General features: G+C 42.5%; 1 protein-coding gene across 1 annotated transcript; it reads right to left on the minus strand.

Annotated features, from left to right (window-relative positions):
• Nucleotides 1-447: 447 nt before the first annotated feature.
• LOC133914422 (AP2-like ethylene-responsive transcription factor CRL5) lies at nt 448-4564 on the minus strand. Its single transcript, XM_062357526.1, has 9 exons — nt 3980-4564; nt 3346-3886; nt 2678-2760; nt 2533-2541; nt 2338-2426; nt 2177-2250; nt 2039-2089; nt 1872-1948; nt 448-1367 (listed from the first exon to the last, which is right to left on the minus strand). The coding sequence occupies exons 1-9, from the start codon at nt 4317-4319 to the stop codon at nt 724-726; spliced, it is 1908 nt and encodes a 635-aa protein (XP_062213510.1). The 5' UTR covers nt 4320-4564; the 3' UTR covers nt 448-723.
• Nucleotides 4565-27235: the final 22671 nt, after the last annotated feature.

Consider the following 27235-nt stretch of genomic DNA (forward strand, 5'->3'; position numbering starts at 1 on the left):
CGAACCATCTGATGCATGTAAGTACAGCAGAGTTGATTTGCAACATCTTTGCAAAAATCGTGCGTTCACAGTGCCTAACAGCTTCGTTGTGAAGATATTCGTAAAGAAAAAGGAGAGAAAATCTTTAACAGCTTTATTTGAAGAGATTGAAAAAAAAAGATCTTATCTAAAAAATAACCTTAACAATCTCTTCATAACAAATACGATTAAAACACTGAAAGTAACAAAAATTTCTGCTCTTATACCCATCGGGAAGAGATGCCGTGCCATGCAGAGAAAGCGAAAGAACGTGAGGCAATGGACCTGACGCAGTGGTCAAAAGATCCTCCTCTGAGCGTAGCCAAGCCAACGACCCCACCCCTCTGATCACAGAACCAACTTATTGGTGAATGTCTATAAGAGCAGAGACGAACCATCTCATTTCATGAACCTACCCTTTTTCTTGGAACAGTCTTGTTTCATGTAACGTTCAAAGTCATGCCACATCAAACCCAAATTGCCCAAAAAAGGCTGAAAAGAACGCTACCACTAGCACTATAATTGTGCATGAGCGTGGGACTAACGCCTACACCCCCTCCTGCATAACGTTACACCACCTTCATACATTGGCAATTAACCTATCGTTCGCTATTCCAACCAACTTACCTAATATTGGCAACTGGTGCTACTGATCTTGCTTCAGTTTACAAAAAGGGCCAATAACTAGCAAGACTGGGCAGCAACTTACGTAAGCTGCGCGTCCGCCCAAGCGGCGAACACAGGAAGGTGAGAGACGGCACTCGCCGGCCTGAACACGGGTGGCGGTGGCGGTGTCGGCGCCGGCATTTGCATCCAGGGGCTCATGGTAGCCAGGCTGACGGCGGTTGGGTGCTTGGCGTAGAGCATGGCCAGGCCCAACCTCTCAGGGCTCCCCTCCCTGGAGTTGCCGAGGCTTGTCACCAGCGAGGACGAGTTTGAGAAGTTGATGCCACCGGTCCTGCCCGAAACGTCGAGGTCATGCGCTGTGCACTCGACGTCGAGGCCAACGATGCCATGCAAGGAGTGGGGGTCGCCCATGATGCCCTTCTGAAGATCGGATGCTTCGGCGCATGGTACGGCTTCCTGAGGACATCCATGCAGCACCATCCTCCAGTCGGTTCCCGTGGCGCTTGCTTCTTCGGCAGGGTTGAGCTCCCTGCCACCATTGTGCATCACAGATACACCGTTTGCCGCCTTGACCTTACGTGCTTCCTCCCCAGGCAGGAGCGTGTTGCTTTCCATGATCTTGTCGACGTCGTATCTGGTGATGTCAAAGTTTGTCACTGCATTCAAGCCACGGAACTTGATGGCAGCTATGTCGTACGCCTCAGCTGCTTCCTCTTGAGTGGCTGCATATTCAGTAAATGCTGTGAGCTGCGACCTACGAACACATTCTTTGTAATAACTAATCTTGTTTAATTTGTACATTGGGAAACCAAGATAGATCCTAATGTAAAGTACGAGTGTTCAAAACAGTCAACATGCAGGTAGCTTTGTTCAGAGGTCACAGCCTTAGGAAAAGCATAACCATCTGAAAAAGCAAAGAATGATCGGGGAAGAATGTATCACCAGTGTACCCCACGGTTAAAGTTTTTGACGGAACACGCATTAAAGTTGATTCCAAAAGGGATGCACAAAACAAGAGATTGGCAGTAAAAAGCTTATGTCCGATGTCTTCATTCTCCAGCAAATGCAATTTGACAAGACAATTAGCATAGTACAACAGCCACACCACCAAAGGATTGCTAGTTACTTGATATTAGCACCAAATGCTTCTTTCACTTAAGCCGCACTACTTTGCGGAAGCATTTAGGTCCTACGAATCTACAATCAAATAGAGAGATCTTTCTTACTGTAAGTGCCGAGGTACAGATCCTTGTTCCCAGCAACCCTGCCAATGCGAGCCTGCCATCTTCCATGCTGGTGATGCCTGTGATGCAGTCAACATGAACATATTCAGATTGTTTCTTCATGGACTTCTGTTGTCTGCACTAAGGAAGCAAAACTTGCCCAAACAAACCTTGTCACTCCTCGGTAGATCGAAGCACCTCGAGAAAACCCACTGCTTCTCCTATCATCAGTACCAACTTGAGAAATGCAGTGATACATCAATGAGAAAAAAGGATTTTACAATGTAGGCAAAATAGCATGCACTCACCTTCGCAAGTGCGCAACATACTCTTGCCTTGTCATCCTTTTCATCTCCTCAAGCTCATCTTGATAGATTTCTAGCTGCCAAACAAAATGCATTAATCCACAGTACATGAATCAGCATCGAAGCTCCAGTTTTCATGTTTGAAACTTCTCGATCACACTTACAGAGAAATTGATATGAGTAGCTGGCCCCCAATATTTCAGAGCAGCCAGATCGTAAGCCCTCGCAGCCTTGTCTTCGGTATCGTAACCACCTAATGCGCATGAAAGAAATCACATTTCATATTTCTGGAAGTAGACACAGCTCGCTACAAGTAATCGAATAAATGAACGATCGATGGCGTAAGGAGTGATTGTTACCTAGATATACTGAGTAATCACACAGCAGTCATGACAAGCCCCAGAATGAAATTTCCCAAAGAAGAGGAATCAAAATGTAAGAAAGAGTTATATGGCGACGTATAAGTTTTGCAACACCACTTATTTTGGATGTTTAGCTAACAACCTTGCCTTCCTTTCCTTGTCTGCCCATCCTTTTTGCAACTGTTGTCCCAGAGGTGGGCTTCATACCTCCCAGTCCACCTGTGCCTGCTCCAGTGAATCAAACACAAACAGAACCTTCATCATTCAATATAAAAAGCGAGGTTCATATAAAATAAATTTTATGCTCCACAACAACAGAGTAGCCTCCACAACAACAGAGTAGCCTACTCTGAGTAGGTGCCTCATTAATACGAAGAACCAAAGGGGCACCAGAAGCATTAGAGCCCCCAGGCTTTAATATTGTGGAGTAGAACAAACTAGGTACCGAACTAATCCACTAAGAGACATTAAAACGATTTGGTATCAAGAATGAGTAGCTGCCCTACTAAATAACAAGAATAGCAGAACATAAGAAACAAGAGACCAACATAGCCACAACAATGCTGGAAACCAACAAGGGAACCAAAGGAGTAAATTGACTTTCACAAGCTCAGCAATGTGCAAACATCCAACCAATTGATCGATGCCACAGATCACGAGACAACGTCAGAATGCACAGAAGAGTTGCAAAACATACCTATGACCCATAACTAAAAAGGCATTAAGCAAAGCCCGCACGAATCCTACCGTCCGAAACAAACGCAACAAGAGATAACAGATACAAAAGCTAAATCTCCGTAAGCAGCTTACCTGGTGACACCCCTATACTGGGAGGTCCTCTGGCCAAACGTGTCGATGGACTTCCGGTGCACAGGCTGCTTGAGGCCTCCCTTCCCGGGGCCCTTCTTTTTCCCCACGCACTGCTCACCACCGCCATTACAGCGCCCCTGGGCAGCGGCCGCAGAGGTGGCAGCGGCTACAGCAGCCATCTGATGCTGCTGCGGAGCCGCACTGACGCAGCTGCTCGACTGGGACCCTGGGCTCATCATGGACAGGCTCAGCGGCTGCATCTCCCCGTTGCTGTAGCAAGCGCCGTAGTTCGCGACGAGGAAGATCTTGGCCGCGGCCATTGCCTCCTCCATTGGCGCTGCGGCTGCTTCTTGGAGCATCTCTGCTTCCGTCGAAGGATGGAAGCTGTAGGGGACTAGCTGGTGGTGTTGGTACTGGTAGCTCCTGCCTGCCTCCTCTTCTTGGCCTTCCTGGTGGCTGTAGTAGGTGGCCGTATCATGCCCACCGCCATTGCCACCACCCAAGAAGTCCTCCAGCTTCGGTGAGGAGGACGACATCATGCCTACTTCATGCAAAGACCAAGTTAGAGAGAGGGAGGGAGGTTCATGACGAGAAGACTAAGTTAGAGAGAAACCGAGGGGGTGCTAATAGTGACCTTCCATGTTGCAGAGGGAGCCATCAGACTTGACAGGCATGGCAGGGAGATGCGGGTGGGAGTAGTATACACCGGCAGTACTGGTGCCATCTCCATAAGCGCCGCCGACGTAGTAGTACCCAGACGAATGAGCGGCCATTTGCGCAGGATGGGAGAAGAGAAAGTTGCAAGTGGTGGAGTTGTTTGTGGAAGAGGACACCGTAGCATTAGCAGAAGGCGGAGGGTGATGAGCAGGCGCGGGTTCAGAAGAGGAGGGCGCCTCCATGGCCATGTGCGGGGAGAGGGAGAAGCCTAACCAGTTGTTGGCACTAGCCATTTCTCCCATCAAGGCATCAACCATGAACACGCAAACTCTCCTTGCTCTCGCTGTCTCTTTGTTCTGCTCTTCGTGCTTTGCTTTGCTTTGCTTCGCTCGTAGCAACACTAGTATGCTGCTCCGCCATTCATGTGAGTGAGAACTAGCAAGTGAACCGTAAGTAAGAAGACGAGAGGGACCGGGCCATTAAACCGAGCAAAGGGAATGAAAGGGCCAAAGCAAATTGCTGGATAAGTACTACTCCTAATGCATTTTTGAGCATATATAAAAATATAGGGACGGGTTCTTCTCGGCATCCCCTTGCCTGTCCATTCCATAGGATCATAGGGATCTGTGACCGGATAAAGATGTCGTGTAAGAGTATGTGTGTGCTCCCGAGGCCATTAGCTCCATGATGTTTAGAACTCGCTCACACAAACTAACACTATAAAGTTGCAAAAATTTAATTGTGAAGTTGCCATTCGATGTGATGGCCAGCAGCTCTCTTCACATCTCCTCTTTCCCTGTCTGTCATAGTACTGTACATGCTAGTACTACTACTCGTAGATGTCGTAGCTGGATGCTGCTCAGAGTGGCTGAAAGAAGGCTGCTTCTGCCAGGTTTCATGGACACTACAGAGAGAGAGAGGAGGGAGTGTATCTAACATAGATTCAAAGCGCAGGACAGCTGCACCTGCACGCAGGAGCCAGCCACTTCGCAACAGTACCATCTCTCTGAGCCGCACTACAATGCTGCAAATGCGAACAAGTAGGGATAGAAACGGATCGGATACGCATAGAATCGAATTCAGATAGTACGATTTATCATATTTTAATTCGAATACGAATACGGATCTGGATATCTTCGAATACGAATACGAATCGGATAGTTCGAATACGAATCCGCATTCGGATATCTACTCGATCTTCGAAATTCAGGTTGGAAATTTAAATTTTTGAAAAAATTTGACTGAAATTTGATAAAATTCGAATGAAATTTGTTCTACTTTGATTAGGCCGGAATTTTACAAATTTTGTTCAAAATTCATGTTGAAAATTTAAATTTTTGATCAAATTTAACTGAAATTTGATGAAATTTGACTGAAATTGTTCCAATTTGATTGGGTTGGAATTTCGTTCATATCTGAAATTTCTAAAACTTTAGCAAAATTTAGTTCCCTGGTTAGCGGATACAGATACGAATTGGATATATCTCGAATTCGGATATCCACATTTGAATCCGAATCTCGAAAACGAATACGGATATATCCATTTTAGTATCCATTTCAGAAACGAATACGAATACGGATATCCATATTCGTATTTTAACAGATACAGAATCGGATAATTCGGATTTCCTGCCATCCATTTCCACCCCTACGAACAAGCCAACCCATAGTAAAATCCTAGTACCACTCCCATCTTAGCTAAGTGCTGCGCCAAAACAAGAGCTTAGCTTGCGCATGATCAAGTTAAAAAAAAGAGAAAGGTATGTTTATTAGAGCTCTCTAACCTATTATGTGAAAGTTATTATATGATAAAAATAATTTTATTTGTGAAACTATTTAGTACGTTAGTGGTGGAAGTGATTTTTGAGAAAAAAAATTATATTAAAATTGAGAAGAATCAACTAGAAAACAATGAAAACTAGATTTTTCTCCCACCTCGTAATAAAAAAGTGAGAATAATTTTCTCTAATTTTAACGCAAAATCGATTCACCGATAGAAGTTTAATAACACTTCCGACGATTTTAATGTGAAATCAGCTCTTAAACACTACCAAATAACCCTAGAACATGGGATCAGCTGTTCAGCACGGAGTGCGGGATTGGTTGTGCCAAAAACTCGCATGCCCATAGGAAGAAACTGGTTATTTCAAGGCATTGGTAGCAGTAGGAGTAATCCTATTTGTTTTTTTCGCCGGGCGTTGGTCAAACGAACACAGTTCCACAGGCAAGGCAGCTCCTGGCTCCTGCAGACAAAGAAGGGATGTGCTGTGTGGGTCTTGATGATCTGCAGACATATGTTCGGGGAATGATGAGAGAAGGGCCCCAACAACCCCTGTGGCCTGTGGGCGTGATAAAAGCCAACCAGGGTGGCTTTTGCAGTCCTAACATTCTGATTCCATGCGGCTACCTTAAATTTTAGGAGGGAAATCAGAGCACGCAAAATACGCGATGGCCAAAAAGAGGAAAGAGCATTTGTATAATTCTTCTTCTGGTATTGAGCTTGTTTAGCAAGGCACCACCTTCCAATTCCGATTGAACTTACGGTAATATTGAAAATCCTTGAAGAGTGAAAGGGAATGATTAGAAAAGAGTTTTTCTATGAGATTTTGGTACATGCCATTTTTTTCCATAATAACTAGGGTATAGCAGGTTAAAAAATGTCTTCTTTTTGTAAAAGTCAGCTAACCAAATCCCTATGTAAATTTAAGGGAGAATTTTTTATAGACCTTTGAAAAGTTGTCTAGTCCTAGAAATACCATCGAAAATTGACTTGTTCCTCTGGTGCTATTGTTCTTAAACTTTATGTCCGAAAATACTACTTTTGACCATTTTCTAACCGTCAAGCTGTGACGGACATGTGAAAAGGACCATATTATTCTTATGGCCCACGTGTCAGCGACTTCATCTATTCACTATCTCTTCTTCGACGGAGTGGTGAGGACGATGAGGAGCAAACAGTGGATGGGCATATTTCCTTGCTCACTAGAGAAAACGACCTAGACAGGAGCCTCTCTCACCGGTGGCCTCCTCCATCGTCGGCTCACCCATGAGGTGCGACCTCGATAGCCCCGTCTTCACCCTCCTCGATGAATCTCTTGCTCGTCTGATCTCCCTGCCCGATTCCGCCCCTCTCAGCTCTCACTGCTTACTGTCGCGTATGCTTGGTTCGTGGTTTGCCCGTGCTTGTGCCTGCTGATTTCCAATAGGACCGTAGGGAGCGTCTGGGTGGACGCATCAGCGGAGGCGCATCAGCAATGGTCGTAGGGTGTTGGAGGCAGTAACAGGTCATCACTCTCGCCCTCACGCTCACAGCCGCACATCCCGCTGACCTCTCTCGACAACAAGAACCTCCTCTTTCAAGCGTGCTCAATTTAGATGTTGCTACTACTTCGATCCCGGCTAGGGAATGGTGCTCGCTGATGGCGAATGGCGGCGAGTCTCGGGCAGGGAGGGGTACCATGAGATTCAACGCATTGTGGCGATTTCATTTGAGGCGTCAACGACAAGCATGGCTAGTGGCAACCATGGCGGGCGGCGGTGCTCCGGTCAACGGTGACAACACACTGTAGAGGGAGAGGGGGGGAGGGAAAGGGGTGACAAGCTTCACTAGACCACGACGGAGCTCACTGTGGGGTCGGCTTGGGTAGAGGCGGCTAGTGGCCTAGAGTTCATCGTGGTGGTCAACAAGCATGCAGTGGCGATCGACGAGGAAGGGGAAGGAGATGCGCACGTGGCAGCTCCGATCGGGCTTCAGCTTGGGGAGGTGGTGGACGAGCTTCTGGCGTGGCTCCTCGTAGCTCGAGGGCGGGAATGATGAGGAAGGACGGGCGCGACACGCAAGGAGCTGCTACTGCTCGGTGGCGGCACTCGACCGAGCGAGCGGCGAGGTAGAGAAGGAAGCGGAGAGGGGCCACCGAGCACCAGGACGTCGCGATGGAGCTCTTCGCGATCTCGACTTAGGAATGGAGGCGCTGGGGAGGGCCGATGACATCGAGGTGCTTCACGGTGGGAATGGAGGGTGACGGTGCGTTGAAATGATGGTGCAAGTCTGTAGGCTGTAGATCCATGCCAAGAAATGGTCAAGGAGGCGTGCCATAGAGTGAGGAGGATGTGGGCGAGAGGAATTGGCCGATGGCTCACCGAAGGAGAAAGAATTGACGGCGGGTCTGAGCTCGCTCCATGGCTTGGCTCGAGGTGGTAGTTAAAGGAGAGCCATCAGAAAAGAACAAGGAGGGTAGGATGGGGATTTCAATGTTTGACTCACGGTCGAAACCAACGGAAATGATGGTAGTGGTATTTAGGGGCATAAAGTTTAATAATAATGGCACTTAAGGAATATGCCAGTTTTCAGTAACATATTAGGGATATGAGAAGTTTCTAATGGTATAGAAGGAATGATTCCTAACTTAATCCTGGTTGTCAATGGAAAAAAGTGCACGACAAACAGGAAAAAAGTACTTAAAAGGAGCAAACACATGGGAAAATGAACTGACATATTTAGACACAAGCTTAGATCATCTCCAGCAGATACTTTAAAAATTCATCCCATATAATACTATTACAATATCCTCTAACACTATTACAACATCCTTTATTTTTTTAATCTCCAGTAGTTACCTTATTTTCTACCATTCATTACTATCCTACGCATATACCGTAAACAGTAAAAAGGGATCCCGTATCTGTCCGCATGTTTGCAACCGAGAGCTAATTCACCGTATCACTGTTAACCTGAAACGGCATCTGTTGGAGTTGCTCGTGGGAGAGTTTCTATCGGCAAATATAAAGATTCGATCAGCACAGTACTTTACGAATGCGATTCCGGCTCCCCTGAGATGGCCTTACTAGCTTAGCGCTTAACATAGCAAACCAGCTAAGACTGAAGTGTTCCGTGGCGAAAGACACCGGTTCCAGGGAACTCTACAGCACTTCTAGAAACGATTATATTCCTTGCAGCTAATATTACTAGGGTCATATTGAACCACATAGAATGGATATGCAAAAAACAAAAAGAAAATCAGAAGAACAGGCATGTAAATTTATAGGCGGTGTTATAACAAAGTGGTTTTAGGTCCACATAGGAGTTGCACTTCTTAAAATTTAGGGCCAATTTGTTTGAGCCTTTTCTTTTGATTTTTCTAAAAAAAATTGGCTTTGCTTAAAAAAACCAGCTTTGAATTTTAGTTATTAATTTTTACAATATTTTTCTAGTTTCTTAGCACATCACTTTTAAAAAAACTACTCTCAACTAGTTTCTCAATTTCTAATTTATTTTCTCAAAAACGTACTTCTAACTCCTATAAAAATTATTTTTTAATAAACTTGTTTGTTTGAATTTTTATCTATTGAGCTTCTGATAAAAACAAAAGCTAGAAACAGACTAAAGCAAATAGCCTTTAATGTGCGTCATTCAGAAATGAATGACTCCTGTTTTGCTATAAGAGGTGTGGTACGTAACACTTCCTTATAGGCCAATCAGCTGATGAGTTTAATAACTGCTCACCAATTAGCATCTCCATGACAACGTCCGGTACTACTACATTAAACAGTTCAGGGGACCGGGGGTTTAAAACCCACTTGCCCTTTACAGGTATGCATGTATTTAGCATGGTTGGCAAGTGGATCATCATTGTGCTACCGATACTATAAAGCTCTTATCCACGTACTAAACCAGGCCCACGTCTCTGCCTTCGATCCTAACCAGTGCTGCATGCATGGCGCAACCACAAAGAATTTGATTCCTCAGCATGCTCTACGCACGGCGTACTGCTGAGAGAGTCTTATTCGATGACTGATTGTAGAATCAGTAGTTATTTGATGGTAAATTGTAGATTTTCTCATACTAAATCAATTGCGTTTCGGCATCCGAAAGAAAGCTGCACATCTTCATTTTTGTGCTGGTCCTACGGCCTCATTCTCTCTGATCGCAGCAAAGTTGCTTGCGCGATCGAACTGGTCCCTTGATGAGGCATGCAACGTAGAGGGCCCGGCCCCTGCCATGGAAAAGATCTCTCGCAAGAATGTGCCTAGCTTGTTGCTACGGGAACTAAGCCGCTTCAAGGTTGAGCAGGTAGCATAGTTTAAGCATGCACCAGATGGTGAATGATCATTCATGTCCTTTCCGAAATGACGGAGTTGATTTGCACCTAACAAATCATCATTTCTCCATGGCTGGTTGTCGTTTCTTTAGTTTCCTACCATCGGCGCCATGGAAGACCCTACCAGATGTTCCTTTTCCGCCCTTCATCTAGGTTTCCCCACGCCCGACACTTCTTTTCTGGTTTAGATTAAAACAATCCGAAATTGAAGTGATTGGGTTGGCATAGACTGAAATTCAGACTGGGTTGGTGAAACTAAATGTATTCTAACTAGATTATAAAGAACCGAATCAATAAATATTAAAGATTAGACTCAAAATATACTATAAAATACAAAAAATATACTATAAAATTTAGAAAATTTGTTAGGCAAGAAGTCCACAGTCCACCCTGACCCAACACTGCTCCGCCCCTGTTGGCAACTTGGCATGGTGTATGTATGTGCATTCAGGCCCTTCTGCAAGTGTTAAATGCAGTGGAGAGGGAATGCCGTGAAGGCCCCATTATGCAAATGGCTGGTGGATGTCTGGTTTGCTCCAACAATTCAGACAAAATTTGACTCGAGCAGATTGAGAAAACCTCATTAATGTACGAAAAGCCGGAATTCTTGTAGTAACCAGACAGGACATTGCAAGTGTGGGTGTGGCTAAAACTAATCAAGAATTTGTGACCATGATATGCAGGTAAGAAAAGTATGGATCCACAATTGTTATGTAAACTAAACATTTGCCTCTGAAAGTATGGCTTAAACATAGCCAAATTAGGTATGAAACCAAACAGCTCTTAAAATCTACAACCGGTTTTGAAGAATTTCTTTTCTGACAGTATGCATAACAGGATCAATGTAAATTAGTAAAGCGTGTTCACGTTTTACAGCGACTTATTTGCTTGAAAGTGAAATACCCGGAGCAAATTGGCTTGTCCTGGGGCTTGAACATTGCCAGCCAGCGACTCCCCGGGCGTGGATCCCTTCGTCAATTTACCCCCGAATCCCTCGTTGAGCATCGCGTTCTGGCTCCAAATCGGTCGCCAGAGCAAGGCACCGACGGTGGCCGTTTCGATCGCCTCCATCGCCACGTACTCCGCACGTCCCTCCACACCCGTCGGGATGGCCGCCGCCGCCTCCTCCTCCCCTGCTCCGCCCGTCGCGAGGGCGGCGATCCGGAGCGCCGCCGCCGCCGGGAACACCCTCGCGTTCTCCTGCTCTGCGCATCGCAGCGGCAGAAATCGTGTGGAGCACCGCCGCGCCCTGGGGTTTCTCCTCAGCTCGCTAGGTGCGGGATTTCCCTCTCTTTTTTTTTGCGATTACTCTAGCCGCGATTGGTAAAACTGGTAGGAGTATGACACGTAGGGTCCACTGAGCGCTTTCTGGTGAATCGAGAAAGTCAAAAATCAATCAGAGAGAAATTCCGTTCCGTATAGTGTTACCATCTCAAGTCACACCACCGTCGACAGTATCCGTCAGACGTTTTTTAAGGGACCCACAGGTAAGGCCCGTAGAGCCGGTTACCGGCGGTTACAACCCAGTTTCCTACCAAATCCGCCTTTTCTCTGCTCGAATTTGATTGAAATTGAATGAACTTTAACCAAATTTTCAAAATTACCCAATTATAAATAAAATTTATCTAAATTCAAACAATCTTGACCAAGAGTAACCCGACATGTCGATAACTATGGATAACCGCATACAACTGTCCTTATAAAATATCGGATAGGACTTCGACCAAGCAGCCTGACCTAAGCACACGTCACAAGTTTAGAACCAGTGGCGTAATAAGATCGGATATGAGTGGATATCACTAATCATATATCATATCTCATATTTTTTCATTAGAATCACAGCCAGACGCATATGGTGTTTTTCGGTGACATAGGAATCAGGGTCCCCGAGTCCCGAGGTCAGATCAGTAGTTTGTCACGTGGCATCCTCCTGCGGGGATCATCTCCGCGAGGTACAAGAAGACTAAGTCCCGGGAGAGGGTGCTCGGGGCCATAAACAGTGGTCCCCGAGTACCCGAGTTCCCCGATGACCCGAGAAGATCAAGTGCGGGGAAGAGAGTGCTCGGAGCTGTGAACAGTAGCCCCCGAGCACTCAAGTCCCCCGACGACCAGAAAAGCCAAGTACCGGGAAGAGGTTGCTGGGGGCTGTGAACAGTGGCCCTCGAGCACCCGAGTACCCCGAGGACCTAAGGAAGTTAGTTCCGGGAGAGAGTGCTCGGGGCCGTGGTCAGTGGCCCCTGAGCACTCGGTTTTCCGAGGATCCGAACAGTCAGTTTCAGGAGAGAGTGCTCGGGGCCGTGGTCAGTGGCCCCTGAGCACTCGGTTCTCCGAGGACTAAGAAAGGGCATATCTGGGAGAGAGTGCTCGGGGCTGTGAACAGTGATCCCCGAGCACTCGGTTCCCCGAGGGCCTCAGAAGTCCTTCGCCGGTGGTCCCCACAGAGGTCCAGTGGTGAGGTGTCAACCAGTGAAAGGCCCGATACCGCATTTAAGAGAGCGCATGGCCTGTCACTTCCAATTGCTCCTGCCACGCTCGTTGTTAGTCTCTACCACGCCCTGGCAGAGAGGCGTGGGGATATTTAATGCATGGGTCCCATCCCGCGTCATCCGGCGCGCCTCGGGATAACATCGGTGGCTGCCTGGTGGGCCCTCCCCACGGCGCACGTTGCAGAATGACATGATGACGAACAGACCGGACGGGGGCACATTTTCAACCCTCCCCGTCACTTCGCGCAGCAGTCTATGATGGTTGCTTTCCATTTATAGCGCCTCAAAACTCGTGCCCTCCCTTTTTGGGCACGCTAACGCCCCGGTGGGTATTTAAGGCGGGGCGGGCTCCCCGGAGAAAAGAGGTTGGACACAGAAGGCGAAGTTAGAGACAAGTCGAATTAGAAGACAGCAGTTCAGTACAAGCACAGAAGCTCAGATCACTGAAGAACAAGGAGCCCGATGCTCTAGACTAGATAAATATTCTTGTAACCAGCAACATCTCGGAGAGACATTCTCAGATCATTTATAGCATACACACAGGAGTAGGGTGTTACACTCAGTGCGGCCCGAACCTGTCTAAAAACCTCCTCTGCATTTACTACTTCTGCACCCGATCATTCTATTCCACCTGCATCGTATTTACACCTATTTATTTCACCCGTAAAACAGATTCAGAATCATCCCCCAGCCGAATCTTAAAGGGGGTCCCTCCGGATCCCTGCTTGAGGAGTTCACCCTCCGACAGTATTGGATACAGATACGGATAGTTTGATCACGAATACGGATTGGTACGGATCGAATTTGAGACGAATCGGATGCAAACAATGTCGTTCATGAATATTTATTTGAATATTGAGTAAAAGCAATAACCATATATATATCGCATAGAGTGAATTGCATAAAATTATAAGTACTATGCTATTTATAATATAAAACTACAAGTATTATATCTAATAACACAAAACCCAATTTTAATTAGAGTCACACAAAAAATAGTCTTATGTTTCTCCAAAAACCCTAGAATCATTTGTATGTGTTCCATAATCTACATGCAGCCTATTTTAATTGGATTCATCCAAAAAGTCTGTGTAGAATTTAAACTAAAATTCTCAAAAAAGACTACTTTTATAACTCTTAATAATTATTAGGGCCCCAAATAAAATCTCAAAAATATAGAAAAATTTACTAATGTATTGCTCCATTTATATACTTACAAAGGAACTTAATTTTTTATGATATAACCTAGGATTTGAAATAATTTTAGAAATTAGTCTATCACTAAGAATAATATCAATGAATTTTCCTATATTTTGAGATTTTATTTGAGACCCTAACAATTGTTAGAAGTTGTAAAAGTAGTCTTTTTGGAGAATTTTTGTTTAAATTCTATACAATCTTTTTGGTGAATCTAACTAAAATGGGTTGCACATAGATTATAAAATACATACAAAAAATTCTAAGATTTTTGGAGAAACATAATACCATTTTTTGGTGAATATAATTAAAATTGGGTTTTGTGTAAAATTAGTGCACAATACTTGTAGTTTTGTATTACTAGACACAATATTTGTAGTTTTGTGTTACAAATAGCACAATACTTATAGTTTTATGCTATTCACTCTATCATATATGTTATGATTGTTCAACCATTCCACGTATCCAAAACTCAACTACATTAGAGGTTCAACAAGCAAATTAGTAATATACTTTTATGAAAGGAGTTATGATAGAGCGAAATTGTTGAAGTTACAAGTGTTGGACGGGAATTTGGCAATCCCACGCAATAAATGGATCCGTCATGGATAACTATTGCTTTTGGCAGCGCCACACGACTTGTTTACCGGAAAACGAGCAAAAGACTTCGACCGGCAATCTTGTGGATTGCCGCCCGGACGATTTACGAGTAAATCGACAAAAAACCACCACCCAAATTTCGGGGATTTGAAGTAGCATTGAAGAATTACTCTAAAACTACCATAAAGTACATATAAGTAAAGTAAAATGAAAAGTAGATGCAATAGTTGCGATTGACTGGGTTATTTTTTGCAATCGGTCGCCACCCTCAACTATTTATAAAGAGAACATGGTCTTGATCCTAGGGAATCAAAGTAGGACTCTATTTCAACCCTAAACACACCCTGTTTGACTAAAAATGCGAAATAAACTTGAATGGATCTTCGAATCTAAACTGACTCGGATTTAGTTTGAACACCGGATGGTCCGGTGAGAATAAAAATGTTAACATTGGACCATCCGACGAGTTCAATTAGTTGGAACCCTAGATTCTTTTCTAATATGCACCGGATGTTCCGACATGTGAACTGTACTCACCGGAGTCTCTCGCTAGACTATATTTTCTAGAGAGCAAACTCTCTGCAAAATAAGGTGTTTAACCTTATTTTGTCTCATGCGTCGTTGGCTAGACATGTTGCCTACATATACAATGCATCTAAAATACATATTATATCTCTCTATATTTAATACACATCATGATTAATTATTGCTCGACTAACCTCTGATTAAAAGTCAGATACATAATATTTATGTTGAAATTGTCAAACAACAGGAAAAAGAGATAAATGTGCAAATCCAGGGACACAACCGTTAAGATCTCGTGAAATGGAAGTCAATTGCACTAAGGACGCCTCAAACAGAGTTTTCAGGGGGTTTGGAGGGGTGTCGTACGCTCGCTATAGGTGACCATATCACCTAACTATACCGGTGTCCATCGGGGTTAGTGTGTCAAGCCATGTAAAACTTTTCTAAAGACTTTGGAGCAAAGTAACTTCCAAATGTGGCACAAAACCCTATATCGGTGTCCACATCAAGGTATTGCATCCACAACGACAACACCATCCAGAGGTATCATGTCACTGCCACACCACCATAGCTAGGGTTCATCCTCATCCTCATCGCCATCCATCTCCACCATTAGAACCATTTACTAGCCCATAAACAATTGTCTCTTGGTGTACTCCATCATCTCATCAAGGATGTTATATTATTTGTATCTACTACTATGTCTATTTCATATCTTTATCATGATAGTGTTCTTCCTTAGAATCATTTATTGTTCTGCAATTATTATGATGTGTGAGTAATTACCTTACGGACAAGGGGCACATATGCGCCATGTAGCGCCACAATAGTGTAGATCGGGAAGTAGTCTTAGCGTAGATGTATTTATGCAATTCTTTTCGATTATCTTTACTTACTTTTTAGTTTTGTTTGGCCACAAATACGCGATTGGATCACAATCAAGGCAGCAACTGCATATATGACACATCTGCGTTCCGGGCTTGGTGACATAGACAACCCCATCATTGGAAAGCACTCTTGTAGGGAACAATGGTAAAATCACAAAGTGTATGGTATTATTCATATATTTAATCCCCTAATAGAGGTATACAATGCTAACATCGTGTAGTACCGAAAGATGCTTGCTCTTGTCCATAAGGGATACAATAAGCTAGAAGATATAGATTATTAGTATGTACCACCTAAGTGATAAAGCATATGTATTACTATAAATTGTTCTTTATTGTTTGTTTATTTAACTTGATGAATTTCCGACTATGCGCAATATTAACAACATTTCACCGCCATGCCCTCTGCACTATCTTTTATAATTGTTATAAGTCTGGTATTAATCACACGATTTAGGGGTGCAAACATGTTGGATGTTTTCCGTTTGAGAGATCGTCCAAAGGGGATTGGATAACATTTATGAGTGAAAAATTGGATATCATGATTTTTTTTAGATATCAAATTTGGATGTAGGAAGATAGGTATCCATTGGATATCGGATATCCCAAAATAAAATCAGATATATTCGAAGACTATGCGACAATTATTCAGGGCTTGTAACTTTTTCATACAGAATCGGATGGAGACGCTTCTTATATGATAATTGTAGCTCTTTACAAGATCTACAGCTTTGAAGTTGAGACCTTTTCATTTGAAGTCATTAATGTGTCCAAATAATTAAAGGAATCTCTAGCCAGTATATTGAGCACTTGTAACTTCTCTGGCTTTGCTCCAACATGACTCTTTACATGAGAGTATATTGCTAATTTACATATTGAAACGCTAATGTAGTTGAGTTTTGGACACATGGAATGGACAAACGATCATAACATATGCAATATATGTTGTTGCTTTCCCTCAATATCTGAAGAAGTATTTGTGGCCGATATTGTTTGTATCTGACTCGTCACATATTCGATTCGTATTAATTCGTATCCATGAACGAGACTATCCACATCTATATCTGATTTTGACTCTAAGAAAAAAAATGGGATATGATATAGCATTAGTGATATTCATCCGTATTCGATCCGATTGCACTCGTAACACAATCATTTACTTATGTAATTTAGTATTAATTGTTCTTTACAATATTTAGAACTTTGATTCTACAATTTTCTATTTAATGACTTCCCCTATATTACAATATTGGCTGGAGAGATTCTAAAGGAGAAGCTTGGTAGACCTTCATGCTTCCTGGAGGGATCGATAATTAAACCTAGGGTCACTCTAGGGGAAGGAGTTGCATGCTCGTTTTAGTGACATTGAAGGAGTAGGCCTATTAGAAGGCAGTATAATCACATTTCCTATTGATCGAGCAACTAAAATCCCACTTTGATACACTTAACGGTCGTTCTCGCCGTTGGCAAGACTAGGGTTTCGAGGAGGTTTTTTTTAAGGGTTTAGGAGATGTCTCTAGGCTTAAAGGGGCAAGCAAGGGGGTGGTGAGGGAGATAAAGAAATAGCCTGGTAACACTGGTTTACTGAGACGGAGGGCAGTGGGAGCACTGTCAGAGATGAAGGAGATGGGTTGGGTAGAGGCGTGCGATTGGAAGAAGATGAGATTAGTTGTGAGGGAGAAGAAAGCTAGAGGTTGAAGGTGAGCTCTAAATGGTTGGATCACGATCCAACGATTGAGAGGCGTCGAGTTTCAAAAGCATTGTTTTGAGTTGCATGTTGTTTAGTATGTCCCTTGTACAAAATGGTCAGCTCATTTTATTTCTACCTCTAAAACTATTATGAGTCAATTCATGCCATCATGTCTCAAAAACCTCTGTGGGGTAAAGATATTGCGGCATTGTATGGCTCCTAAAGATAGATTAGGAGAAATTTTATCGGGCTTTAATTTAGCAACTTGAGATATCAGAGCAATTGCAGAAGGGGATTACTATGTTAAGTTTCATTTACGCAATAAACTGGATGGTTTCCAATGGATCCTGGTTGATCTCTATGAGCAACCGAACGAGAGTTTAAGGAATATTTCTTGGCAAAATTGGCACACGTTTGTGGCCATGAAACCTTACCTATATTGATATCTGGTGATTTTAATTCGATAAGGGGACCACAAGAAAAGAACAATGATAATTATGAGGATAAATGACCATTCTTGTTCAATGCTATTATTAATGGTTTGAACTTAAAGGAATTGGAAATGTCCAGTGGGCAATAAACGTGGGCCAATACGCTGGAAGCTTCAACTTATGAGAAGTTAGGACAAGATACTTATGAGCACATAATGGGAGCGAAAATCCCCACTCTCATATGTTCAAGCTCTAACAAGATACTGATGAGCACAGAATGGGAGCGGAAATCCCCACTCTCATATGTTCAAGCTCTAACTAGGGAAATATCATATCATACTCCTCTAATATTAAATACACGAGACACCTCTTCCGTTAGTAACTATCCAACATTCAGATTTGAATTAGGCTAACTATGACGAGAAAGCTTCTTTAATATGGAAGCGGATGTATAGACAAACGAAACTAGAGGAATCTCCCCTATGGAGAGATGGCAAGCGAAGATTCATAGGTTGCGTCAGTATTTGCAGGATTAGGCTAAAAATGTGAGCAGAGCATACAATAGAGAGAGGATAGAACTTTTGAACAAACTAGATGAATTGGAAAAAAAAAAAGCACATAGACTACCTCACTATCTCCAAACGAGATTAATTTAAAATAATGTCACAATGCTAGATTAGCCCAACTACTAAGAGAGGAAGAAATTAAGTTGTAACATCGTTCAAAAGTAAAAGAGTTTTGTGGATGACTCCAATACTAAATATTTTCAATTGGTTGTAGATGGCAAGCATAGGAAGACTAAAATTTTTCAGCTTCAACAAGAGGAGGGGATAATCTGTGAGGATGCAAAACTGAAGAAATACATTATGATGATGATTTGATAATTAATAATTAAGGATTTACTAGAATTACGGTATATCATAAAGATGGGATACCCACCGTACACGTGACATTCATCATATATGGTAGGTTTAATGATCACCATGAGAAAACAAGGCATGTGCAGATATCCCAGGCATTTCATTGTGTTTTACATGGAAACTATCCAGAATTAGGAGAAAAAATCATTCAGATAATACAATCCAGGAAGGTTACACTCAAGACTTTGAGTATGGTACGCTTTCCTGACCCAACCATATAAGGAGGGGATAGGGTATGTTGAAAAGGAAGCCAAGGCAAAAGAGAAGCAAGGGGTGCCAAAAAATAAGCTAGAAAGAGAACCAAATAGAAGTAATATGAGGTCATATATATAGAAGTAGAAACAACTCACTGAGACGCACAACTGATTCAAGCCATGATCAGATTCATCCGACAAAAACTTTAGGATTTAGAATACGAGAAAACTTGCCGAGATTCATAGGAGTAGATCTAGACCCCCTCCCATTTGGGAATTTATAATTATGTTCTCCTGAGATTAATCAAGGCATCATATGATGTAGTGTTGTTATCCAAAGGGAGGCTTGGATCTGTATAAAATCTTGTGTCCTCCTATTTAATACGTACAGTTGATAACTAGGTATACCTACTTTAAATAAGTATTTGCATAATAGACTTTACTAATCGTCGATACATTACTTCGTATTATAGAGGTTTATTTTGACCACTGCAGAGTAATTATTTTTCAATGAATGAGACTCAACGAGATGATATTTATCATGTCTCTTAGCTAGAAAACAAAATGCTAATTGAAGTGTTTTCAGAGAAAGAGGCGAGAGAGGGTATTTTCCAAATGAATCATAATAAGACACCAAGGCTAGATGATGTTTTAGCTAAAATTTTTATTGGGCCTTCTAGAATATAATAAAACCTGACTTAATGGCTTTATTTTACGAATTCCATAATGGTATGCTACCTCTCTATCGCTTGAACTTTGGAATCGTTATTTTGTAACCAAAAAGTAACAAGGCCATACAAATTCAGCAATAATATAGGCATATTTGCCTATTAAATGTGAGCTTCAAGATTTTCATGAAAGTTACTTCAAATATAATTTATGGAGTGGCACGGAAAGTGGTAAGTCCAACCCAAACGGCTTTCATATCAGGGAGGAACATTATGAAGGTGGTGGTAATACTACATGATACTATACATGAGTTACACATGAAGAAACAAAATGGAGTTATACACAAAATTGATTTTGAGAAAGCATGTGACAAGGTTAAGTGGCCTTTTATCCAACAAACCTTAAGGATGAAAGGCTTCTCGCCACTTTGGTGTAACTGGATAAATGCCTTTGTCAAGGGATGGAGTGTGGGGATAAAATAAACGATCAAGTAGGACCAAACTATAATTGTTTGATTTTCAAATGGGTAATTATCCATTTAGATATTTAGGCATTCTAATGCACCAGAGAAAGTTATGCAATAAGGATTGGAAGATAATTGAGGAACGTTTTGAGAAGAAATCGAGTAGCTATAAAGGAAAACATCTATATCTATTGGAGGTAGATCGGTTCTTATCAACTCTGTAATGACCAGTTTAGCAATGTTTATGCTCTCCTTTTTTAGTCCCTAGAGGGATCCTTAAAAGACTGGAGTACTATAGGTCGAGGTTTTTTTTTATAGAGTGACGTTCATAGGAAGAAATATAGGCTGTCCAAGTGAAATATTTGTGTCAAACCAGAGATGAAGGGGGTTTGGGGATTCAAAATATTGACCTACAAAATTAATGTCTACTCAACAAATGGTTATTTAAGTTAATAAATGAAGATGGAGTTTGGCACGATCTTCTTAAAAACAAATATTTAAAGAATCAAACAATAGCTCAGGTAAAAAAGAGAGAGGGGAAATTCAAAATTTTGATCAGCTGTGATGAAGGTTAAAGACCAATATCTAATTTTGGGTGCTTTCCATCTTAATGAAGGAAACCAGACTCTTTTTTTGGAAGATAAGTGGTTGTGCAATTCTACCTTTAAAGAGCAATATCCATCGCTTTATAACATTGTTCATAGAAAGAATACATTGGTATCTTCGGTGATAACCATCTCCTGCTAAACGTTTTGTTTCGTAGGACTTCAGTTGGGAATAATTTGGTGCATGGCATCATCTTGTAGCATGAATTGTGCATGTACAATTAAATAGTAGCAAAGATGGTTTTTTGATGGAGTCTACATCAAAATGCCCAATTTTCGGTCCAATCAATGATAAAGCTCTGATAAAGAATGGTAAGTTGGTAACATGATGCAGACATGATACTATAGAAACTAAAGTTGACATTAAAGATCAAGAATTTTATGTGATACTTAAAAGAAATGTGTAATTCTAATCAAAGACAACTTAGATAGATGAATTTGGAATGTAAGTAAGAAATATGTCACGTACCAAAAATTCGTAATTGCATAATTAAGTATAAATATGTTTCTTAAGAATTATGTTTAATTTTGCGTAATTTTGCTGTGTAACTATAAAACAATTCGTTTAAAATCATTTGGATAAGAGAAAGAAAATTGGGAGAGAAAAGAATAGAAATCGCATTAGAAATACCTCTTTTCTCTAATATGTGGGCCCCACAAGTGGCCCTATCATCTCAACCACTCAAATGGGCAGCCCCACCTGCCCTCTCTCTCTCTCCTCCCTCACTCCCCACACCCCCACCCGTGCAGCACACAGCGGCTGCAGCTGCTGCCCCCTCTCACTCCCCTCTCGAGCTCTCTTACTCTCCCTTGGATTTATCTCTCTGGGAGCAAGGTCAAGGTATGCATGTATTACCATTGCATTCTCTATCTCATGAGCTACTCATCTATCCAATTCATTTTTGTTTTCGTAGAAAAATTGAGTAGTTCTCGAAGTTCTTGAGCTAGCAAAAATAGAGTTTTGGACATATTTGAGCTATAGAGTCGTGTTGCTAGTTGATGAGTAAGTTCCATGATCCTTGGACTATCCCTAACATGTTCCCTTTAGGCTTGGAGAAGATTGCAACTCGAATCGACCAAAAATCCACTCGGGAGCAGTTTTCTGGGCTGACCCGGATACTCTGGCCTCACCCGGATTCTCCGGATTCAGCAGAAATCGTCCGTCGAATTGTGTTCAAAATTGGTGAAGGTTTAGGGTGCAAGATGGGTTTAGAATCCTTTGGATATGGCATATACAAGTTTGTGTAGCACATATTTGTAAAGTGAGTCGAATAGATCGGGGGAAAACTTATGGAAGAACCTAAGTCTGCCTCACCCAGATTATCCATGTAAACCCATAGACTCTGGGTATTTGCGTTAACGATTAGCCGAGAGCCTCTCCCGAAGCTTCACCCGGAGTGTCCGGCACAACCCGGACAGTCCGGACCAGCTCGGAGGTTCCGGGTTAAGTTAGAATAGTGGCTAACCGAGCACCTTCATCGGAGGATGGTCTGGATACTCCGGATTCACCCGGATACTCCGGGCCAGTCAAATAAAAAGGCAATAACCGAGCGCCTCTTCCGAAGGTTCACCTAGAAGGTCTAGAACCGGATACTCCGAACCAACTCAGATATTCCAGGTGGCTGTTATTTTCTAAATTCGTTTAGATCGTTTAGTGTGGCATTGATTCGCATGTGTTATACTTCTAGCATGTTGTTAAGTATTGTGACATACTTTGTTGGATTCATTCATGCTCATCATTGCACGTGTTCTTATTTAGTGAACAAGGAGCCGGAGCGGGAGACGACCGTGGTCGAAGACGACTCCAATCTTCTGGATTTCTGCGAGTGTTGTGTGGGTAATTATAGGTAACCACCTGAGCAGCAAGGCAAGTAACTAAGCATATTGCACCTTTGTTCAATTGAATGAAGTCTAAAATTGATAAACTATGCTTATGTATGTTGCATGTGTCAAGTCGAGATCGGGTACAAGTAGGTAGATACTATGTTGAATGCATTACTTTTACCTTGAATTATTGTTTATCCTTTTCTTGTCGTCTTGAGTATATTATTGGTGTCTATATTACAAGTTAAATCGAAATGCTTAGCAATGCATAGGTCATTCGGTAGAAGTCGAACAGTGAATTATTTCATCGTTCGCGAGCATAGACGTTATTTACTTTCGTAATGATAACAATGTTGGATATGGGATGATGATGGTTGTATGAGTGGTGAGTATGAGACGGGATGTGGGCGGTGCTAGGAGGTGTTTATCCTATCTGGATGTGGAGTTTCCCTGGGTGGGTCGGGAGAGGAAACCGGACGTCGTAGACCGCTTATGTCGTTTAAGCACCGATCGTCGGTGCAGTCAGCTTTAGCACTTACCGTACTCACTAAATGCCGATCTAATGGTAAGACGAGCCGAATACCTTTGTAGTTGTGGTCATTTGGGGCCGGAACATCAACGGTGTGAGCGGACGGGTTTGTAGTGATACTAGTTTGCTCCGAGAATAGTTCTAGTACCGCCGTGCCAAGCGATGTATATTTCTAATGATCGAGGTTTATTGGGAAAGGTTGACATGAGTACCCCTTGTATGGATCTGTGTGGTCATACAAGCCGTATAATCCTCAAGTCGTGTGGGTCCAGCGTATCCCCCTGCAGGGTGTAAAAATATTTTGAAATGCTGCGTTCTGGGTCATGAGCATGCTTCTGTCCATCTGCATTGGTCGTAGAGTTTTCGCTTATGGTTAAGGTTGGACATGTGGGAGATGGTTGAGTTGGTCTTTGTTACATGTATGTTTATAATAGTTCCAATTATTTATATTCAGTTGGTTATGGCAGGATAGAGTTATGTTGTTGTTGGTTAAGTTAGTTGCTCACAATATGTATCCAGTTTGCTTGCCGCTTATGTTTAACTTAACCATGTGGCTTTTCCTGGCTAATAGCTCAATGCATAATCCTTAGAGTAGAGCTATGTACATGTGCTCTATAAGGTTTAAGTCTTGTGAGTGCCTTCGTACTCATATCTGCGTTTTCAGGTACTGCTGGTGAGAAAGAGCTGGTGTTTGGCTATTTCGTGCCTACCGATCGGGGTAGCGAGCAAGAGTAGTGCATCATACTCTCGGAAGTCGTGCTTTTAGGATGGAGCCTAAGAGCATGTGGCTCCACTCTCTTTTATTGATTAGGAATAGGTTTATGTATTTGCTGTGTAGATGTTATTGCCTTTTGATGTAAATTGTTGAAAATAGTTACATGTTAAAAACTTGTAACATAAATGTTAATTACTTAGTTTTTCTTAAGCTATGTTGTGATGCTAAATGTTGGAAGTCATGTGTTCCGATCTTGGGCACAAAACACGTGTCGGGATTACCGAGATGATATTTTGGTTAATCATCGAGGTTGTGATTATGAATAATGATCCTCCTGGTGATTAATTAGAATATTATTTGGACGGTTCCTTATAAAATATTATTTTGTAGCAACAATGAGACTATCCAACATATATTTTTTAATTTTTGTTTTGCTAAGTTTCTTTGGAGATCATTTTATATCGCTTTTGATTTGGAGCCACTTAATAGCATCAATGATATGTTTGGGGATTGGCTTGTTGAATTGGAAACAAAATTAAGATGACAAATATTGGTGGGGGTGGCTGTCCTATATATGCTGGGTTTTATGGCATAGTAGAAATGACATGGATTTTGGTAGACACGTATTAATTCTTACATACAGATACTCTACAGAGGAATATACTAGCACCGTTTTTCCAGCAGTGTGAGAAGGATAAGGACATGATGCATCTGGCATGCCATACACCGGATACTACAGTCATGTAGATTTTTGCTATCTATTGATGAAGATTTGTTCTTAATAATATCTTGTCATCCAAAACTGTGTTGCATTTATTATGTTGGTTTTTTTAATGCATCACAGTGTGTGATATGGCCAAGCTAAGTATTGAAACTTTTTAATAATTAAAGGCTTTGTGCTTCTTTTGAAGAATTCTTTTCCATTATTAAAAAAATATACATGGTGACGGATATGTCACTAGTTCGATGTTATAGGGTGTAGCCAAGAACGATTTAGTTCATCTGTAATCTCTTCATCAGCGTGCTTGTATCTACTAAAAGTAACAATGCCTGGCCTGTTGGCCTAGTAGTCTAGCGGCATGAATTTGTAGGCTGTGGCCTAAACTAATAATGCGGCACACCCAACCAGACCAGTGATCATGAACACCTGATGCAACAACAATTGATCAGCAGCACTAGAAGTGGCCTGTGGGGTTGTTCTGCCTTCTGACTTGTCAATCTTCTGCATATGCTGCTCAAAAACCAACTGAAACCTGTGTCGAGAACTCGAGATAGTATATGCATATGCACCTTTGATTGTGACAATGATGACTCAGGTGTGGTTGAGTAAACCAACTAAAAATAAACATTGCCATTGGGGGTTTTCCCAGTGGAGTGAATGAGCGATACCTATATATCTGGACCTTTCACCGGTTCAGCCATCACGATTCAGGCACATAAGTGTTTTTCTCTCGCCTTCCCCCGGCCAGTTTCGAGTATACCTGTGATAAAATGCACATGTGTGCACCGAAAGCTGGCGTGACGTCTATCAACCGAGTTAGATCAATCTAAAGAGAAGAACTAAGTACATAGCTAAGCGACAAATAGAGTACAGTAGCATGCATGAGGTACAACTCTATCTGGACGTGTACCAACAAAAAACAAGAAAAATACAGCAGTTTGATCCATGGAAGGCATGCATTATATTGCATGCTGGTCCCTGGAGGAGCAAGGCAGTGGTATATCGAAAGACCCAAAGGGAACGAAGTACAGTACTCCCATATCAAACGACAGATTCGACGACGACCAGCGGTACCCCACTAGCGAGCCCCAGAGCGGATTTGTTCGGCGCCAGAGAGGCCAGATAGTGAGTTGAAATTGATCGGGCTGGCATATACCGTGTACGAAATAGTAAGTCGGAAAGGCGGTAGAAACAAGCTGCAACATCCTTTTGTAGATGGAGTTGTTTGCTGTCACCTGTAAATATAATGTTTGTTAAAACCTGGCAATCTTTTTTCTGTAAATACTTATAGCAATCTCGACCTCTTCTTATACAACATGAAGCGATTAGAGGCGTTTTAACGTTGCTCCCGAACTCTAGATTGTATCCACAAGTTCTGAAAGCGTGAAGCAAATTTGAGCAGTCTGTGAAACGTGACGGCCTGAGCCCTGAGGGTATCACTTCTGCGTATCTGGTACTCCGCAATGAAACGTAAGTACGTGACGGCCTGAGCCCCGAGTACTATTTCTACGAAGCACTTACCTTCCCCATGAGCCATGGCTGTAAAGCACTGTCCATCATCAAGTTGCACTGCACTCCGCAGCCCGCCGCGGCTATAAGCCTTGGGCTACGCCCGCTGCCACCGCAATGAAGTCACGGTCACCTCACCGGTACAAGCTGCGCTGCCGCGGATAGCTAGCTCCTTGGTAGTACTACTCCATTGGACTTGGAGTCTTGGACACGCAATTATATGGAGTAAGCTGGCCAGAGTGGCAATCACAAAACCTCATGCATACGCACAAATCCGCACAAGCACTGACCATCGGAGTGCAATTTCGCCTCGCAAAAATAAACAGAATAAACCGAGTGCAATTTTGAGTATACTGTTGACTCCAGTATAGAAAATTCACTGAGAGGTAAATGTGCCGGCATTCACTACTTCTGGAAGGGCAAAGACAGGGTGGCACTTCTGTTTTCAGGTCACGAGTTAGTGAGGTCTGAGACCGAGGAGTAAGCAAGAAGGAAGGCTTTGCGCTTGCAGTTTTCCTTTCGTGGTGAGCCTCAGCTCAGTCTGCTGAGTTCAGTCTACTCACTTCACTTCACTTGACTCAGACCTTGGAACTGTAACTGCAGGAAAAGAGGTGCCGCGCAGAGCCATGGGAAACATAGGCCCAGCTAGCTAGTAGATAGATAAGGCACACGGTGCTCTAGTAGTAGCCAAGCTTAGCCTAGCATGCGTGACCTTAGCTCTCAAGTCGCAGTCACGGCCTGGCGGCAACATTAAGCGGGCAGTAGCTGGTACTCGTAGCGGACTGTTGGGATGTGCTCCACATCCACATGGGAACAAGATTTAATGCCACGGGCACTGCTCCTCTCTTGTCACCAAATACGATTAAGTGTAGTCACGTATTACAGTGATATTTATTTTTAGGAACCTTATGAAAATACTATCGTAAAATTGCTAAGTTACCGAATACTATCGCAAACACGAAAAGTTCTAAAATATATCATCATCGTTGTAGTTGTGATGTTAAAACGGTATAAACAATACTCGACATCTTTAATTTCTCTCTATTTAAAATAGTGACCTTAGGTTGCACCAAAAATCTTATAACTTTTTTTACATGTTCATAATCCATGTGCAATCCATTTTAATTAAATTCACCAAAAATCATGTATAAAATTTAAACAAAATTCTCA

Source organism: Phragmites australis, chromosome 4 (assembly GCF_958298935.1).
Source record: "Phragmites australis chromosome 4, lpPhrAust1.1, whole genome shotgun sequence".
Lineage (NCBI taxonomy): Eukaryota > Viridiplantae > Streptophyta > Magnoliopsida > Poales > Poaceae > Phragmites > Phragmites australis.

Bases quoted from the DNA above. Each gene is read 5' to 3' on its own strand.
- LOC133914422 (XM_062357526.1), bottom strand. From the start codon at position 4,319: ATGGTTGATGCCTTGATGGGAGAAATGGCTAGTGCCAACAACTGGTTA. The intron at 2,761-3,345 runs GTAAGCTGCTTA...TCACTGGAGCAG, and splicing joins CAGTATAGGGGTGTCACCAG to GCACAGGTGGACTGGGAGGT. The intron at 1,949-2,038 runs GTTTGTTTGGGC...ACTGCATCACAG, and splicing joins ATCTACCGAGGAGTGACAAG to GCATCACCAGCATGGAAGAT.